General features: G+C 35.2%; 1 protein-coding gene across 1 annotated transcript in view; it reads right to left on the bottom strand.

The window, feature by feature from the left end:
* The window catches only part of LOC138702662 (uncharacterized), a 280,511-nt gene extending 260,773 nt beyond the window's left edge, over positions 1-19,738 (bottom strand). The window contains exons 1-2 of the mRNA XM_069829990.1: positions 19,646-19,738; positions 19,125-19,358 (exon numbers count right to left, since the gene is read on the bottom strand). Of these exons, the coding sequence (XP_069686091.1) occupies positions 19,125-19,358; positions 19,646-19,738 (327 nt within the window). The remainder of the gene's footprint in view (positions 1-19,124; positions 19,359-19,645) is intronic.
* Positions 19,739-19,978: the final 240 nt, after the last annotated feature.

The raw sequence follows: 19,978 nt of genomic DNA on the forward strand, positions 1-19,978 counted from the left end.
ATAAGTGACATCATTATGAAGTATTAGTTTATTCAAAGAGGAGTGAAAGTAAAGATGTCTTTTAAATTATTCTGTGTGTTTTGGAGATCATACTGAGCCTTAGGTAAGAGAAAGATGGCGGCGCGGAATACGAAATTGAAGCACACGGTGCACTCCTTAAACTCCCTCTCTGTATATAAACGCGCAACATTATGAATAACTCTTAAAATATGCCAATTAATTAAACAACTAGTCCCATTTCTTAGGGGCTACATCAACGTCATGGCCGGAGGATGAGGCGAAATACTTGAGTTGCAGTGATGAGACCTCCAAGCTATAATCTGGAGCTTTAAGAAAACGAGTTGGAGAGATGGTGAAGAAAGATGGGTTAAAGGACAAGACGGAAGGAGGAGGAGGGGAAGGGGGAGCTAATAACAAGAGAGGAGGAAATGCGTGAAGGAGGAACCGTTTAGAAGAGCGCAGAAACAAATTCCTGCGAGAGGTAATGGCAAACTACTGCGGAATATTAGAACAATTACAGCAGAGTGAGCGAAGCGTGTACGGTTATGTGAGAGCCACATACTCCATTACACAGTGTAATAATGAAACCTCTGGTGGACACAGACAGTGTTGCCAACGTTTCTCGTTACTCCCGAGAATAGAAACATGCAAACATTTGCGATGGCGTCTGAAATAAAAGCAGTTTTTATGTGACGGTTATGTCTGTTTTCTGATTTTTTTTTGTTGTACTTGTTTCAATTACAACAAAATACTCGCACAAATTCCTCTACCCAAAAATGCCTAAGATAATTTTTTTATAAAAGTATGGCCCGAGAAACACAAGTGGTCCTGCAGACGTGAATTCATGCACCGTTCAATCGGCTACAATTCAGTTAAATTGGCTACACTTCAGAATATCGTAGTAATGAGATCTATTTCAGTGCTTAATTAGGTAAGTGGGCATGAATTTTTGTTTCAATTTCTCCATTATAAGAAATAATTATAAAGATGAAAAGCCGAGCTAGTTAGCTCAGTGGTAAAACACTAGAGGCCATATTTATAGACATTCTTAGTGCGGGCTTCCGGTGGATATCAGCGAACTAACGTTTTTCGTATTCATAAACCAGTGTTAGCGATACGATATGATATGAATCTTGTAAAAGTAATCAGTCGATAGCCGGGGCTAGTTTAGCACGCTCGTAGCGCGGGCTAGCGAAATGTCTATGCATAGCACCCCTTTCCTATTAAGACATCTCAGGTTCAAGTCCCAGGTTCGGACAGTGGCTTCCTTGATCATAAGACTAAAAATCTAATCTTCATCTTACGATGTTTGGATGACGTACCATGGCATGATTGTGACTATAATAGTATTTAATTCATTAATATGTCACATCAACGGACGCATATACGTCATCCAAACATCGTAAGATGAAGATTACATTTGTAAAGTTTCTTTCAACCCATAAGTAATGCTGACTAAGATCAGACGCTATGGACAGTATAACAGAGTCGCCAGTATGAAAGGATAATTCCGAGCCTTTGACGTGAGACGAACTCGATAGCTCAGTGGTAGAGCGCCTGACCGGAGAACAGGAAGTCGCAGGTTCTATTCCCGCTCGAGGTTGTGAAATTTTTCTTTCATACCTTGGCATGATTGTGACTATAATAGCATTTAATTCATTAATATGTCACATCAACGGACGCATATACGTCATCCAAACATCGTAAGATGAAGATTACATTTGTAAAGTTTCTTTCCACCCATAAGCAATGCTGACTAAGATCAGACGCTATGGACAGTATAACAGAGTCGCCAGTATGAAAGGATAATTCCGAACCTTTGGCGTGAGACGAACTCGATAGCTCAGTGGTAGAGCGCCTGATCGGAGAACAGGAAGTCGCAGGTTCGATTCCCGCTCGAGGTTGTGAAATTTTTCTTTCATACCATGGCATGATTGTGACTATAATAGCATTTAATTCATTAATATGTCACATCAACGGACGCATATACGTCATCCAAACATCGTAAGATGAAGATTACATTTGTAAAGTTTCTTTCAACCCATAAGTAATGCTGACTAAGATCAGACGCTATGGACAGTACTCTATAACAGAGTTGCCAGTATGAAAGGATAATTCCGAAGCTTTGGCTTGAGACGAACTCGATAGCTCAGTGGTAGAGCGCCTGACCGGAGAACAGGAAGTCGCAGGTTCGATTCCCGCTTGAGCTTGTGAAATTTTTCTTTCATACTATCGCATGATTGTGACTATAATAGTATTTAATTCATTAAAAATCTCGTTTTCTTAGAAAAGGAAAATGCAGAATTGATCTCAATACGTATATTTCGCGGTTTTATTTCGCTTAATTATGATAGACGTAAGTTTATGAAATTTGGAATGTTTTCGCGTTTATCTTTGTTAGAAAATACAGGCCCCTAATAATCGTGCATTCCTAATGGAGAAGATGGGAAGCAAACGAAGATTTAGCTTGCTAAAGAACTTCCTTGATAGTGAGGGGAAATGAAGTTCGTTGTCAATATTTACACACATTTCCGTGTTTCCCACACGTGTAGAAACTTTGCACTCACCTAGTACGGAAGCGGATGTTAGAGTTGTTACGAAACCTTTTATGGAACACTACAGGAAAATGCATTGTAGTCTATGACTTCACGAGTGATCGATATGTCTTAAAATTCATAGAGAAGCAGCTTCAGGATATAGAACCTGCATGCGACGCTGGGCTGATATTAAATATCTTGGTATTTATGGCAAAAGTACGTTATGCTGTTTTTCGTAAAAGTTCAACGTCGCATGAGTCGGTTCAGAAAAACCAAGGCTTTAGTCGATATCGAGTCAGTTTAAGAATGTGTTACTAAGGAGCAGCACAATACGGTCATAGAGCATTAGTTCATGCTACTTCATTTTCATCATTTTACTAGCTATCCCAGATATTAAATTAATTATAATTGATTGAATTAAATTAGCTCATAAATTAAGTTACTACTTTACCTTATAGGTTTATCTAAATTTAAATAAATACATAGTCTACTAGTCGTTAAAATTGAAGAATATTGCTGGAGAACCTTTTAAGTGTAATTTGTAATTTAAATATGTATTGTATTGATTAAGGCTGGTTGAGTGGAAGAGAAGGTCTTATGGCCTTAACTCTGCCAGCGAAAATAAAACATTATTATTATTATTATTATTATTATTATTATTATTATTATTATTATTATTATTATTATTCATTGCTACAAATAGGACTTCATTTTAATGTCAAATTTGTTCCTTCTGACTTTTTTTTATTATCCAGTTTAATAAACCCTATTTCATCCTGAGGTATATTAGGATTATAGTTGGCATCAAAATACATATTGTGACAGCGACGTGAGATTCGAACTCACGACCAGCGTCCCGCAAGAAAGCAGATCGCGCGGAGCACGGAGGAATGGCGCGCGGCGGAGAGGGGAAAGGGCCAACGCGGCGAGAGAGTGGAGCGAGAGTGCGCGCGCAACTGCTGCGTACGCAGTGAATGGGGAACGGACCTTCCCGACTCTTCGAGAAGTCCGTCGAAGTGGAGATATCCAGATAATTCTCTACACACCTGTAGAAATTTCTCGCAACTATGATTTTGCTATAAAAGAAGAAGCGCCAGCGAACTCGAGAGTTTTCAGTTGATTAGTCAGCCAGTCAGTGAGAAAGCCAGAGCAAGCAAGCCAGTCTTGTGTACCGGAGTTCGACTCGAATGTGCGTCCGCAACTGTATCAGCATCCGAAGGCCTGAGTTCGAGTGCAGTGGACCGCAGTTGGAGGAACCTGAGTTCGAGTACAGTGAACTGTCTCTGAAGGTCTGTGGTTCGAGATACTGTGAACTCGAGTGACTGAGATAGAAGAACTGTGAACTGAGAACTGATAGTTCTGATTTGTAAATAGTGCTTTGTAAATATTAGTTAAGATTAGCAGTTCATTGTTGTTCGTACTAGTCCAAGTAAATTGTCATTGTCGTAAGTGGAGTGCTATAACGAATACTGTGTTGAGTGAAAATTCAATTGTTGACGAGAGCGTTTAAGGCGAATTGTAGAAAGGAATTATTGTTGGAAGAATAAAATTTCATTGTTGTGAGTTAAATAAATTTACAATATTTTATAACCAATAAACAATAGTAAAGTTATAATATAAAATAGTGGTCACAGTTACAATCCACCTGAATTATGTAGAAGAATGCACCTTAATGAAAAATGGCTCCTGTTAAAGATTAATGAGATGTTTGAGGAATAATCAATACAAAAGATATACAGGATTGTCTAACCGTTTCAGAGTAAATACACGATCTAAAAAGATAATCAATAGTAGATTAATATAAAAACGTTTGACTTTCACTTTAAAATTAATACTTAATTCATGAACAATGGAACAGTTAAAAGTACTAAAGGGATATTACAAGCAATGATTACAAGTTACATACGTGATTCAGGAACAAGCACAATAATTAAAATAATAAGACAAGTAATGACTTACTACTAACGAATAACGAAATTTTTGAAGGGCAATATATAATAGTAGGGGCAATATAAAAGATTTAAAAACAAATGTAAATAGTAAAGGAATAGTGGAAAACTGACTTAAAATTACAAGTTAAACACATTCTTTTTAAAGCAAGAGGACTTACAACTCTGTAAAAAGCTCAAGTTTTCTTTAGAAAAAATTACATTTGATTTCAAACAATACGTTTACATACGGTACTTTTCTAAATAGAGATTCTTCTGCGGCTCGACCAACTTAGCCTATGTCTCAACCTTATCAATAATCCATACTCAATGGAGTAATACAAGCTAATTTTGCAGTAGGTATATCAACTATGAAAAACTCATGAGAGCACTCTTACCCGACCGCGCACACTTACCATCCATTACCTTACAAGTCCGTTTAAGTTTCTTTCCTTGCATCTTGGCATTTATGACACGTGTTTGTAAATGCGTAAATATGTTTATGCTCGACCATGCCGAAATGTAGTAATTATATACCTGGTAGCAGTCTTTAATGCAGGTTTTCAATTATTCTCGGATATGCAATCGAAAGACAACGAGGGAAACGTCACGGAGGCTGGAAATCCAATACTGTCGCAGAAGGTTATGTTCTGTTACTATAATAATTAGCGTTAATTCTAAATAATATTAAAATAAATTCAATTTGTCATCTCGTTTTTCAATTCTAAAGCAATTGCCAGGTTATATCAAAATTAGTTCATGTTATTCTCTACATTACATCAAGTTCAATGACATTATTGTTCCTCGGAAAAAATCAATACTTTCGCGTCTGCGCACATCTCACAATTCACGAGCTATGCACAAGGTCACTTCCGATCTTCAGTTAGATACAAATAAAATGAATACTTCTGAATAATTTCAAGTTAGAAATATGGTGGAGCATAAAAAGACGTATGAAACTTGCCTATAATGGTAATTAAGACGCTCATATGAAAATTATGAAACTCGCTTGCGCTCGTTTCATAAACAAACCTACTCGCGTCTTAATTACTATCATTATAGACTCGTTGCTTAATGTACTAAATTGTGTTTGTACGATACTGTCAAAATACTCTTCAAATGTATTATTTATATTATTAAATAGCATATTTTCTGTTAATTTATTTTAATGCGTTTATATTGCCTGCATTGACGTAACATGTGACTCCCTACAAAAAGTCTATGACTTGTCTTGTTTTTCAGTTTTAAGTTCAGCATCTATTTATAATGGAGCTCAAACAGCATCTACTTTACTAAATGTTATAAAGCTTGTTTTTCACATTGATTTTCGTAATAATATTCACTTCAATAATCAAGGTCTTAATTGAAATTTGCCAAATTTAGTTCCTATCCAGTCCTTTTTTCGTAAGAGTCACATATTGTAAAAAAAAAGTATTAAATATTAGTTTAAATTCTTCAAATAATGCAGGTATAATAGAAATGGGAATGAACAATATCATGAGTACAATCCTAGTGAGAAACAGAAAGTACTTAATAAAAAAAATTCCAAAGTGACCAAAATACGTTTATGAAACAATATTTATTAAACCAAATTGCAAATACGACAAATATCGCAATCTTAAAAATTAAAAATAGTATTTTTAATATAGGGTCAGGATGGTTATGAGATAACTTGGCTACTAGAAACAGCGCAGCAAGCCGAAATTTAATTAAATCAAGATGTAAAAATATTACTAGACAAAATGATTTTAGTAGTATCAATGAAATGCGCTCCCTATTACTTTTAATGAATATAAAAAGATATTGGGACGGACTACATATATAGATAATATGAAAATGAAAGAAAGATTTGGACTAGCCTGGTTCAGACTGGGGATTTGGAGATTAAGAAATAATAGAGATAATACACTTCAAGGCATGTGCCCATTATGTGGACATAGAGAGGATGACATTCATATTGTTTTTTAATGTCAATATGCATAAGATATACGGATGAAATATATAAATGAAAAGTTCCTACAAATGAATAAAAAAATAGCTATGAATAATAATAACATACTGTAAAGTTATAAAGGCAAATGGATTGAAATCTTTTTGGCCAAAAAGATTAGAATGGAAAGAATAAATGAAATAGCCAGAATTGAATGAGAAAAAATTGGATAAGGAAAAAGGTAGTTTTTGAATAGTATTATCAATAAATAAAACAAAACATATATATTCAAAAGTTTTAAATATACTAGTATAATGGAAGATTTATATATGCTAGCTGCACATTGCAGATTGAAACGTGAAGTACAACTTAGGCAAGTGAACAAATACTAATTGTAACAACATACTAGAATGAGTTGAGTCTTGCACAAAACTAGTCGCAAGTGCAAGATAAAACATCTTATATTAAATAGTTAAGTTCTGAAATTATTATTAAAAATTGTATACCTATATGTAAATTATAAAGTATGTAATGTAAAGTTTCAATGATTATATGTATGTATATTTTTTTGTCTGTGAATTATAATAAATATCATATCATATCATATCATATCATATAATAAATATCATATCATATCATATCATGTCATGTCATGTCATGTCATGTCATGTCATGTCATGTCATGTCATGTCATGTCATGTCATGTCATGTCATGTCATGTCATGTCATGTCATATCATATCATATCATATCATATCATATCATATCATATCATATATCATATCATATCATATCTTATATCATATCATATCATATCATATCATATCATATCATATCATATCATATCATATCATATCATATCATATCATATCATACCATATTCTTCATCCTATACAGTTTCAGTTGCTATAAATTGGAACTCGCTTCCGAGTGATAAAAGGGGTTGTTGGACAATAACTTCATTTAGGTCAAAATTACATAAATTCTTACTTAACAGATTAATTGCTGATTAATATTTGTTACTTATAATGAAACTAACCTCTGTCCATTCTTATTATTATTATCATTAATTTCTCTAAATAGATTTACAAAACCTCTATTGGCAATTACATTAATATTCTCATTATAAAAATAGAAATATATATATATATATATATATATATATATATATATATATATATATATATATATATATATATATATATATATATATATTCTCCCTGTAACATAGTCCTAGTAAGCTTATATTAAATTAATTTTCATCATTTCACTACCTATCTCAAATATTAAATTAATTATAATTCATTGAATCAAATTAGCTCATAAATTAAGAGACTACTTTACCTTATAGATTTATCTAAATTTAAATAAATATGTAGTGAAGAATATTGCTGGAGAACCTTTTAAGTGTAGTGTAAATATTTGTAATTTAAATTTATGTATTGTATTGATTAAGGCTGGCTGAGTGGAAGAGAAGTCCTTATGGCCTTAACTCTGCCAGCGAATATAAAACATTATTATTATTATTATTATTATTATTATTATTATTACTATTATTATTATTATTATCATCATCATATCATATCATATCATATCATATCATATCATATCATATCATATCGTATCATATCATATCGTATCATATCATGTCATATATCATATCATATCGTATATCATGTCATGTCATGTCATGTCATGTCATGTCATGTCATGTCATGTCATATCATATCATATCATATCATATCATATCATATCATATCGTATATCACATGATATCGTATATCATATCATATCGTATATTATATCATATCATGTCATGTCATGTCATGTCACGTCATGTCATGTCATGTCATGTCATGTCGTATCGTATCGTATCGTATCGTATCGTATCATATCATATCATATATCATATCATATCATATATCATATCATATCATATCATATCATATCATATATCATATCATATCATATCATATCATATCGTATCGTATCATGTCATATCATATCATATCGTATATCATATCATTTCATATCATATCATATCATATCATATCATATCATATCATATCGTATATCATATCATGTCATGTCATGTCATGTCATGTCATGTCATGTCATGTCAAGTCATGTCATGTCGTATCGTATCGTATCGTATCGTATCGTATCGTATCGTATCGTATCATATCATATCATATCATATCATATCATATCATATCATATCATATCATATATCGTATCGTATCATATCATATCATATAATATATATATATATCGTATCATATCATAACAAATAGCCTAAATGATAGACAAATTTGTGGAAAAAAGAAATATTTCTAAAATTTGTCTATGTATACACGAAGTTGAATAAAATCATTGACGCCATGTAAATGCCAAAGCTGTCCTTAATTTTTTCGTCCGCACGACATTTTATTTCATCTCCTGTTCCGTATTTCCCCAGGGCCTAATTACAGCTGTGTCTAAGACGAGGACGGCGGACTTCTTCTGCACATACAAACACACAAATGCACGAGGTGTCTGAGATGCGGTAGCTGATAGCATATAGACAGATGGACGGACAGACGACCAGGGGGGTTTGAGAGATGTAGCCCCGTTGCCGGAAATTGAAAAGTGACGCAGATCGTCCATAGCGGGCGCGAGATGGGGGGGGGGAGGAGAGTCGGAAAGAGTAAGCCTGGAATAGTAACGCAGAAGGAGAGAGACAGGGAATACCAAAAGTTGCGACGAAGAGGGCAAATGTAAAAATACAGGGCGTCTCTTGAAAGGTGGAACAATGTCTTTATTTCCGACTTCACTTATTCTACTTGACTAATAAATATTTTTCAACAGTAATCTCACTAGAGGTTTTGATTTATCTAGAGAAAATCAAAACTCGAGTGAGATTTAATTGACTATTACACGATTAGAAGAAAGTATATAAAGATTAGAAGTAACGAAGTAATCCAATACAATAAAAATATTAATTGGCTTGCGAAAATACAAAACTGTCTTCAAATTTGTACCATCTCAACATTACAAATATTACGCTAGTAGATGGCAGTTGTGCCAACTATGGAATCTTCATTGAACTCTGTGGACGGTTACTGGTCAAGAAGGCTTTGTTGATTCAGTTTCACTTTTATTAAAACAGTTGCATTCCACTTCAATTATCCCGATCCCAGTAATCAACTTCACTTGACAGATGATTTTCAATAAATCTTAGTATTAAACAATCTCTGATACGAGACTATCCATAATATCATATAGCAGAAGCTATAACATAACCTATTATAAACAAGTGTTAGAAAAGTTTTAAGGGGACACTCAACTATATTTTGGAACTTTTTTCCTATTTGACAAATCTTTTTCAAATTTTGAGAAAAAGTTTAATATACACATGGAAAGTAACATGCAAAATCTCAGCTCACTAGATCCAATACTTTTCAAAATAAAAAATATTTCAATTTTTAATCAACCATTAATTGAAATATCACTTTTAATTATCATTTTTTATTTTTTGGCCTTGTGCATTTGACTGTGACTTCTCAATGAACAGGGGAAGAACTCTGCGTATTGATTTAGTTCTATCACGTAAATTAGTGTAGAAATTTAATTTTTAATTACTATGACACTTTTTCTCCAATTTTTAAGTTGAGTGTCCCCTTAATTAGGGATGATGAAATAAACAAGAAAAGTTTTAATTAACGACGATGAAAAAAAATAAACATGAATAATTTTAAAAGCAACAATAATTATTGAAAGTACAATTTTCAAATTTGAATGTTTTAGTGGTTGGTGGTTCAGTTGATGTTATATTGGACATGTGCGTAAAAGAAGTGGAACTCGCTGATGTACATGGTGTATCCCTCAACTTATTCAGGATTTCCGAATGGTGCTCTCCATTTATTTGTAAATAGAGTTTCAGGGAATATGCATAGCTATGACCAGTGATCTTTATTAATTCTTGTTCTTGAATGCCATTGCTGTGCATCGACTGGAGTGGTTTGTAATTTTCTGTTTTTCGACGTCCAGACCAGTGCAGTTTGAAATGTTGGCAAACAAAGAAACAAATACTAGGGTAGTGATAAAAATAAACAAATGCTAGGGACGCGATAAAATTAAACAAATGCTAGGGACGCGATAAAATTGTGCGATAAGCTGCCATGATTGGTTGAAAGACGTCCTTTCGTACCGTTTTATTGGTCAAAAGTAGTATGACGTAGTAAAAGTGTAATAGTCACAGTAAAATTATGAATTGTACAGAATTGATTAGGTAAACTGTTTTTTTGCACCATTAAGCTCTATCTCCCCTTTTAGGAGGAGCAGGATTTTCGCCGCAGAGCGTTGTCCTTTGTGTATAACGGGAGATGGTCTACAGCACGCAGTGTGATGATGATAATTATGGAGCAATGGCTGAGTGTCGGAAGGGAAAACTGAAGTACCCTGCGAAAATCTACCATCTAAGAACATGTTTGTCCACTGCAAATTCCAAACCTTGTTACCAGAGTGGAAAACCGACGCTCTAACCGTTTGGCTAACAGCGATCTGTAATTATTAGTAGATACACTAAACCCAAGTAGGTTTAAGTATGCCAGTGTATATTTATGATGTACTTATGTTCGAGGGATGGGGCATAAGTTATGACAACTATTTTTTTTTTGTGAGAATGCGAGCGTAGTTCGAAATGTTGGAATATGCAAATGAAAGGGCAGGAAATGTGTAGCTACTAGTAGGGTTGGTTAGGAATGAAACTTCCATAAAGGGTCCACACCTATGGAGTAACGGTTAGCGCGTTTGGCCGCGAAATCAGGTGGCCCTGGTTCGATTCCCGGTCGGGGAAAGTTACCTGGTTTAGGTTTTTTCCGGGGTTTTCCCTCAACCCAATATGTGCAAGTGCTAGGTAACTTTCGGCTTGGACCCCGAACTCATTTCACCGGCATTATCACCTTCATCTCATTCAGACGCTAAATAACCCAAGATGTTGAGAAAGCGTCGTAAAATAACCCACTAAAATAAAAAAAAAATAAACATCCATAAACGACACAGCACAGGAACACTCATATTTATTACAGTAGTTGGAATGGCATTACAGCATCCATTTTAAAAACTCATAGGATCACATCCATTTTGAATGGCAGTCGACTCACAACTATATTACCTACTAATTACGTGTAACAACACAATATGTGCGATAACCATACATCACACTGCCATCTAGTGATGCGGCCACATACTATGGATGCCATATGACACAAACATCACGTGATAGCATCGCTTAGATTTGAAAAAAAAAGTTTTCATGGCCTAAGCCCCAACCTAAGTATGTATGTATGTATGTATGTATGTATGTATGTATGTATGTATGTATGTATGTATGTATGTACGTACGTATGTATGCTGTATATTAGAGTTGAAGTCCACACCTGTGGAGTAATGGTGGCGCGTCTGGCTGCGAAACCAGGTGGCCCGGGTTCGAATCCTGGTCGGGGCAAGTTACCTGGTTGAGGTTTTTTCCTTGGTTTTCCCTCAACCCAATACGAGCAAATGCTGGGTAACTTTCGGTGCTGGACCCCGGACTCATTTCACCGGCATTATCACCTTCATTTCATTCAGACGCTAAATAACCCAGATGTTGATACAGCGTCGTAAAATAACCTAATAAAATAAAAAATAAAAAATATTAGAGTTGAACAACGATCGAGAAAGCAAGACTAACAACGACCGCAAAGCCGAAAACCCGCACGGCAATGTTGTCTATCGTCGCGTCGTTGAGGTAAAGACTGCTTGTGAGTATTTCAAAACATCGGGACTTTGGGAGTGATCAACTCTCGAACGTCAAGCAGCCTTGAATCGCCACAGTGTTTATACCAGACTGAACTTTGATCTACTTTGACAACTGTTATATATGTATAAACAATCAAGAAACCTATTTGAAACATCATCTCTACCTTTCAGTGTAGTCTATAGGAATCCGTTCCCCAATCTTTACTTAATTACTAGGCTCTTATTAAAAGGCAAGGGATTTTCTTTTGTATGTTTGAGATCAAGTGTTCAATCTCAAGTAAAAAAATATTAACGCTTCATTTAACGTTATGTTTTATGTTTCTTAGGAATGCAAATTTATTTGAGAATTTTTTTGTCTATTTATATAACCATAGGTAATAACATATAATAGAACCAAAACATTTTGATAACTAAGATACTGTTTTGTTTTGTCTTTTTGTCTCAATTAAACATTTATAATGTTATTTATTTCAATGATGTATGTTATTCAAAGTTACGAAATCTTTCCACGCCGACCAAATGCTATTTCGAGAATAATAAGCAAGACTCGAAGCGCACGGGTGTTACGAGACGAGACGAGACTCTAAAGACAAATGCAACGAACACAGCGAGCGAGAGCGGCAGTTAGTTTTGTTCATCTCTACTGTATATGTATGTATGCAGATTAAGAAGTTTCACTTTTGTAGTTCCCTACGTAGGATCTACCCACTCATTTTTTGCCTCCTTCTTCCATTTTTGTTTTGTGTTGTATTCAATACTGCTTGTAATTCTTTTATTATTCTTAATGTAATTGATAATTCCGATAAAATTCCTTAATTATTTTTATGGTCTAAGGAAGAGTACCTAAGTTCCTAAAATAATAATAATAATAATAATAATAATAATAATAATAATAATAATAATAATAATAATAATAATAATAATTTCTGCAATGAAAGAAGAATGTGGGAAGCTTGAAGGCATTTTCTGACTTACGTACATATATACAGTATATACAGGGTGTTACAAAAATACGGGACATAATTTCAGGTAGACTATGTATTTCCCACATGTAGACAATCAAAATAGTTCATTACAACATGTGTCCGGAAATGCTTCATTTCCGAGTTATGGCCTTCACAACATTGAAATTTACCGGAACGTTTTTCTTTCCGCAGGTCGTTGTCATTACAGAAGATGTTCAAAATGTCCACCTCCTGCTTGAATACAGACCTCACATCGATGTCTCATTGACCTGCGAACACGATCCCAAACTCCAGGAGTATTGCGTATGTTCTCAGAACATGCCACAATTCGATTCCGAAGGGATTCCAAATCAGGCACCGGAGACGAATAAACCAATGATTTTAAATGGCCCCACAAGTAGAAATCGAGAGGATTCAGATCAGGTGAGCGTGGAGGCCAAGCAACTGGGCCACTTCTACCTATCCATCGATCAGGAAACCTTCGATCCAAGTACCGGCGAGCCGTACGACTGAAGTGTGCAGGAGCGCCATTATGCAAGAAGTGAATGTGTTGACGATTGATCAGTGGAGTGTCTTCTAAAACATGAGGTATGGTATTTTCCAGGAAGTTTGTGTGCGCCTGCCCCGTAAGTCTGTTTGATTTGAATACATGTCGCACAGTCTAACGCCTACACAACACTGAATGTAACCTTCGCCTCGGAATGAACTGTCAGAGTGCCCTCTTAATGTCTCCTTTGACGGCAACGACCTGCGGAAAGAAAAACGTTCCGGTGAATTTCAATGTTGTGAAGGCCATAACTCGGAAATAAAGCATTTCCGGACACATATTGTAATGAACTATTTTGATTGTCTACATGTGGGAAATACATACCTGAAATTATGCCCCGTATTTTTTAAACACCCTGTAGATCTATACTTTTCCTTCCAGAACAACTCTTATCACGTTCACAACACAGAAGCTATTCTATAAGCACATCTGCGAACATTGGCTCTGGTGTACCTTCAGAATGTACGCACTGTAGATAGAGATATAATGCCGGAAAACAGAAGTAATAGAAATGGCGACAAAGCTGAAAATGGCGAAAAGGAAAAAAAGATTAAATACGAATGCGGAGAAAGTTACTGGTAGAAAGAGAAGTGAAAAGATCTACAGAAATTGATGCAGTAAAATTGAGAGGGAGAGAGAGAGTTAGTGCGAGAGAAAAAGAGAATGGAATGAAGAGAAGGAGAAAGGGTCTTTGTTAGTTTCTCTCAAGTATTGCTTAGTCCACCATCATCTTCTCCACTCTCTTGCCCCTAACTCCACGTTAACATAAGCTTATTCCAGTTCTAAACCACACTTTTAGATGCAAATGGAAAAGCATAGCAACTCACAAATCTTACGGCCGAGAACGGACGCGTTGGTTTGGTCTGCAAGCACAACAAAGAGAGGGAGGGGTGACCATGTATAGCAGCATCTGGTCTAATGCAAACCACCACTCCTCCGCGTCTCTCCCTCCCTTGCCCTCCAGGCTGTTAGGAATTATTGCAGCATGAAAACCAAACACTGGAAGGTTCAAATAGAGAAGGGTTTCAAAAACAGAAGACGGCGTTCAAGCGCGCTAACCACGGACAAGTGACAATTCAATGTCACTATTTCGGTGCCTCTCCTATGACGTCGCACCATTTATCGCTCACTTAATACACTTATGAATTTTTATATGTTTACTCCGAATAATTCCTTGATGGATGAAATGGGTTTTTCTCAGTAAGAATGAATGACAGCAGGAAAAGTGAGAGGAGAAACTTTAAAAGGTACGCGAAAACGCGTCCTTGCAAGGGAGTTTTGGGCTGAGAAAAACTGAATATGTGAGCTCCAAGCCTGTTGGCCATTTGTCTCACACTGAGTTTCACTACTCCACTAAAGGAACTCTAGAAAATTTCGAAGGGGAAGAGTCGAAAATGGACGTAACCTAATAGCCACCATACAACGGGTGGGAAGGGGTAAGTGCTAGGAAAGCTAACTGCAGGATCGGAATAAGAAACGTCGGAAAGTAGTAAATCTGCACATTTAAAGGTACTGTGTCTTTTCGCAGTCTCAATAAGACAAGACATTTGTTTTCAATCTTTAAAACTTCTAAACATGCACCAACCTGTTGTAGCCCACATTTGAAAGACTGTGATTGATAGTTGTTTAGCGCTTAATTGTTTATTGTCAGAAAAATACAATGCAAAGAAATGTAAATTAACAAAATTCTAGCATTCCCCTGAAAGAGAGTGTTCTGATGCTTAGGGGAGGATTCAATACATTTAAATTTACATGAATAAATTACAATAAAATAACATAAAAATGAATATTTATTAATTACTCATAACAAATTGCTTACATACATTTTTAAATTTCAAACTGTTGGAGGTAAATAGATGTATTTCTTTATTAATTTGTTATAAATTCTATGGTCGATATTAGAGGAGAATAGAGAAAGTTACACAACGCAGAACTGCACTCATTTTATTCTTCACCTGACATAATTAGGAACATTAAATCCATACGGTTGAGATGGGCAGGGCATGTAGTACGTATGGGCGAATCCAGAAATGTAATATAGAGTGTTAGTTTGAACACCGAAGGGAAACAAACCTTTGGGGACGTAGATGGGAGGATAATATTGAAATAGATTTGTGGGAGGTGGGCTATGGTGATGGAGAGTGGATCAATCTTGCACAGGATAGGGACCGATGTCGGGCTTATATGAGGGCGGCAATGAACTTGCGGGTGCCTTAAAAGCCATTTGTAAGTAATTAAGATAATAGTACTATTGTTGAAAGCAGTGCTAGTTAAACACATGGATTCAAACAAACGTATTGTAACCATGCCTTTGGTTTTGTGTTTGTGATTTTATGATCGGAAATATTGTGTGATTTTTATGTATAAAATTTAATAATGCGTTGTTATAAATTTGATTTACATTCAAGATTTTAAATTCTAAAAACAATTTTTCGGTAGGATAATCAATAAGTTTTTTAAACATATTTTAATTATTCTTCTCTGTAAAAAATTAAGTTTTAGAGTTAATTTTATAAGTACTACCCCATCTTGATATTCCATATTGGGTTGTTCTACTCATATGCAGGCGATTTGCCGCGGAGAATAGAAGTTCATCGCATTATTTCAGATTCAGCTTGTATACAGGGTGTATCACGAGGTTTTTCCCCGGTTTATGGAGGTGATTCCTGGTGTTATTTGAAACAAAAAAATGTAAAAACAGTAATGTGATACCATTCATAATAAGGGAGTTACAACAGATTTTCGAAACACGCCATGGTGTATGTAGCGCCAGACATGTTTGCGCAGGATTAACGATGTGTGGGGGGGGGGGAAGATTTAACGTTTCACATTCCAAGGTATGGAGAATTCTTTATGAGAACGGACTGTATCCTTTTCATGTGCAAAAAGTGCAGCATTTAGAACCACATGGTCATGCCAACCGTTTGCCTGCCAGATTCCCAGATTTAAAATCCTAGATTACTGCATCTGGGGGTGGATGAAGGACATCGTGTACCATATTAGGGTGCAAACACGGGAAGAGTTGATTCTACGCATTCTCGATGCCGCAGCGACAATAAGGAACGAACATGTGAAGTTACGAAATGCTACACGCGCGGTTCACACCCGTGCGAATTTTTGCCTTCAGATGCAGAGAGAAAATTTTGAGCTTTTGCTTTAAATCCACTCTACATGCAAGAGTCTCGTACAAAATGAAGCACTTGTTTGTATTCTAACTATGATTTCCATTTTTGTCAGTGACATCCTCAAATGAAAAAGATTTTTCTGCTTTTTTCAAATTGCCGCAACTCCTTAATTATGAATGTCCCCCATTACTGTATTTACATTTTTCGTTCCAAATAACACCAGGAATCACCTCCATAAACCGGGAGAAAACTTCGTGATACACTCTGTATAGTAGTAGTAGTAATAGTAGTAGTAGTAATAGTAGTAATAGTAATAGTAATAGTAGTAATGGTAGTAGTAGTAATAGTAGTAATAGTAGTAGTAGTAGTAATAGTAGTAATAGTAGTAGTAGTAATAGTAGTAGTAGTAGTAATAGTAGTAGTAGTAGTAGTAATAGTAGTAGTAATAGAAGTAGTAGTAATAGTAGTAGTAGTAGTAGTAATAGTAGTAGTATTAATAGTAGTAGTATTAATAGTAATAGTAGTAGTAGTAATAGTAGTAGTAGTAATAATAGTAGTAGTAATAGTAGTAGTAATAGTAGTAGTAGTAATAGTAGTAGTAATAGTAGTAGTAGTAATAGTAGTAGTAATAGTAGTATTAATAGTAGTAGTATTAATAGCAATAGTAGTAGTAGTAATAGTAGTAGTAGTAATAATAGTAGTAGTAATAGTAGTAGTAGTAGTAGTAATAGTAGTAGTAATAGTAGTAGTAGTAATAGTAGTAGTAGTAATAGTAGTAGTAGTAATAATAGCAGTAGTAGTAATAGTAGTAGTAGTAATAGTAGTAGTAATAATAGTAGTAGTAGTGGTAATAGTAGTAGTAGTGGTAATAGTAGTAGTAGTAATAGTAGTAGTAATAATAGCAGTAGTAGTAATAGTAGTAGTAGTAGTAGTAATAGTAGTAATAGTAGTAGTAGTAATAATAGTAGTAGTAGTGGTAATAGTAGTAGTAGTGGTAATAGTAGTAGTAGTAATAGTAGTAATAATAATAGTAGTAATAGTAGTAGTAGTAATAGTAGTAATAGTAGTAGTAGTAATAGTAGTAATAGTAGTAGTAGTAATAGTAGTAGTAGTAGTAATAGTAGTAGTAATAGTAGTAGTAGTAATAATAGCAGTAGTAGTAATAGCAGTAGTAGTAATAGTAGTAGTAGTAATAGTAGTAGTAGTAATAATAGTAGTAGTAGTGGTAATAGTAATAGTAGTGGTAATAGTAGTAGTAGTAATAGTAATAGTAGTAGTAATAGTAGTAGTAATAGTAGTAGTAGTAATAGTAGTAGTAGTAATAGTAGTAGTAGTAATAGTAGTAGTAATAATAGTAGTAATAGTAGTAGTAGTAATAGTAGTAGTAGTAATAGTAGTAATAATAATAGTAGTAATAGTAGTAGTAGTAATAGTAGTAATAGTAGTAGTAGTAATAGTAGTAATAGTAGTAGTAGTAATAGTAGTAGTAGTAATAGTAGTAGTAATAGTAGTAGTAGTAATAATAATAGTAGTAGTAATAGTAGTAGTATTAATAGTAATAGTAGTAGTAGTAATAGTAGTAGTAGTAATAATAGTAGTAGTAGTGGTAATAGTAGTAGTAGTAGTAATAGTAGTAGTAATAGTAGTAGTAGTAATAGTAGTAGTAATAATAGCAGTAGTAGTAATAGTAGTAGTAGTAGTAGTAATAGTAGTAATAGTAGTAGTAGTAATAATAGTAGTAGTAGTGGTAATAGTAGTAGTAGTGGTAATAGTAGTAGTAATAGTAATAATAGTAGTAGTAATAGTAGTAGTAGTAATAGTAGTAGTAGTAATAGTAGTAATAGTAGTAGTAGTAATAATAGTAGTAGTAGTGGTAATAGTAGTAGTAGTGGTAATAGTAGTAGTAGTAATAGTAATAATAGTAGTAGTAATAGTAGTAGTAGTAATAGTAGTAGTAGTAGTAATAGTAGTAGTAGTAATAGTAGTAGTAGTAATAGTAGTAGTAGTAGTAATAGTGGTAATAGTAGTAGTAGTAATAGTAGTAGTAGTAGTATTAGTAGTTAGTAATCCCAGGCATGACAGTCCTTGAAGACCCATGACCGAACAGCCGGCTGCTGGCCTCACGTCCACATGCCGAAGCAGAGGTGGACGGTTCTAGTAGTAATATAAATTTTATATCAAAGAGTCCTCAACATACAGTATCTTGTTCGTCCATAAGAATATTATGTAAGACAATATCATAATATGCATTGCTAGGATACTGAAGAGGACAATTTCCGATTAGATTGAAACATATCTCAGTTTATACTCACGTCCACGGTGACTCCGGGCAGCGGGAAGAGCTGGGCGGGCGGCTGGTCCCTGGGCACATACCGGTAGAACTCGTTGCCGTCTTTGTACCACTTGACGGAGTACAGGGCTTCCCCCTCCAGGTCGAAGTGGCACTCCAGACGTGCGTTCTGATCGCGCACTGTGTGCATCGGTATTCGGACCTCGTTGAGGCGCAGGCATCCCACATCTGCAACAAAACAGATCACATGTACAATCTAATCTACTAATGCCGTCACATTTTTAAATTCGTTTTATTTATTTATTTTATTTTATTGGGTTATTTTACGACGCTGTATCAACATCTAGGTTGTTTAGCGTCTGAATGAAATGAAGGTGATAATGCCGGTGAAATGAGTCCGGGGTCCAGCACCGAAAGTTACCCAGCATTTGCTCGTATTGGGTTGAGGGAAAACCCCGGAAAAAACCTTAACCGGGTAACTTTCCCCGACCGGAATTCGAACCCGGGCCACCTGGTTTCGCGGCCAGACGCGCTGATCGTTACTCCACAGATGTAGACTTTAAGTTCGTTTACAGCCAGTATTTCATCCCCTTCCGCCGCCTCTATGGCTACAGTGCTAGCGAACCGACCTTCCATCCAAGAGGCCCGCGTTCGATTCTCATCCAGGTCTGGGTGAAATCTGTGGTTGACAAAATAGACGTTGCAGAGGGTTTTCCTCGAGGTACTTCCATTTCCCTCTTTCATCTATCATCTGTAATAGTAAAAATAGTCTGGAAGTAGTACGGGTTTCCGATGCTGATGTACGTTCTAAAGACTTCGGGCTCCGGGCTCTGAGTTCGAGCTCGTCAGTAGATAATGGAATATTATCTGCAAGAT

The sequence above is a fragment of the Periplaneta americana genome, chromosome 7 (genome assembly GCF_040183065.1).
Source record: "Periplaneta americana isolate PAMFEO1 chromosome 7, P.americana_PAMFEO1_priV1, whole genome shotgun sequence".
Classification (NCBI taxonomy): Eukaryota; Metazoa; Arthropoda; class Insecta; order Blattodea; family Blattidae; genus Periplaneta; species Periplaneta americana.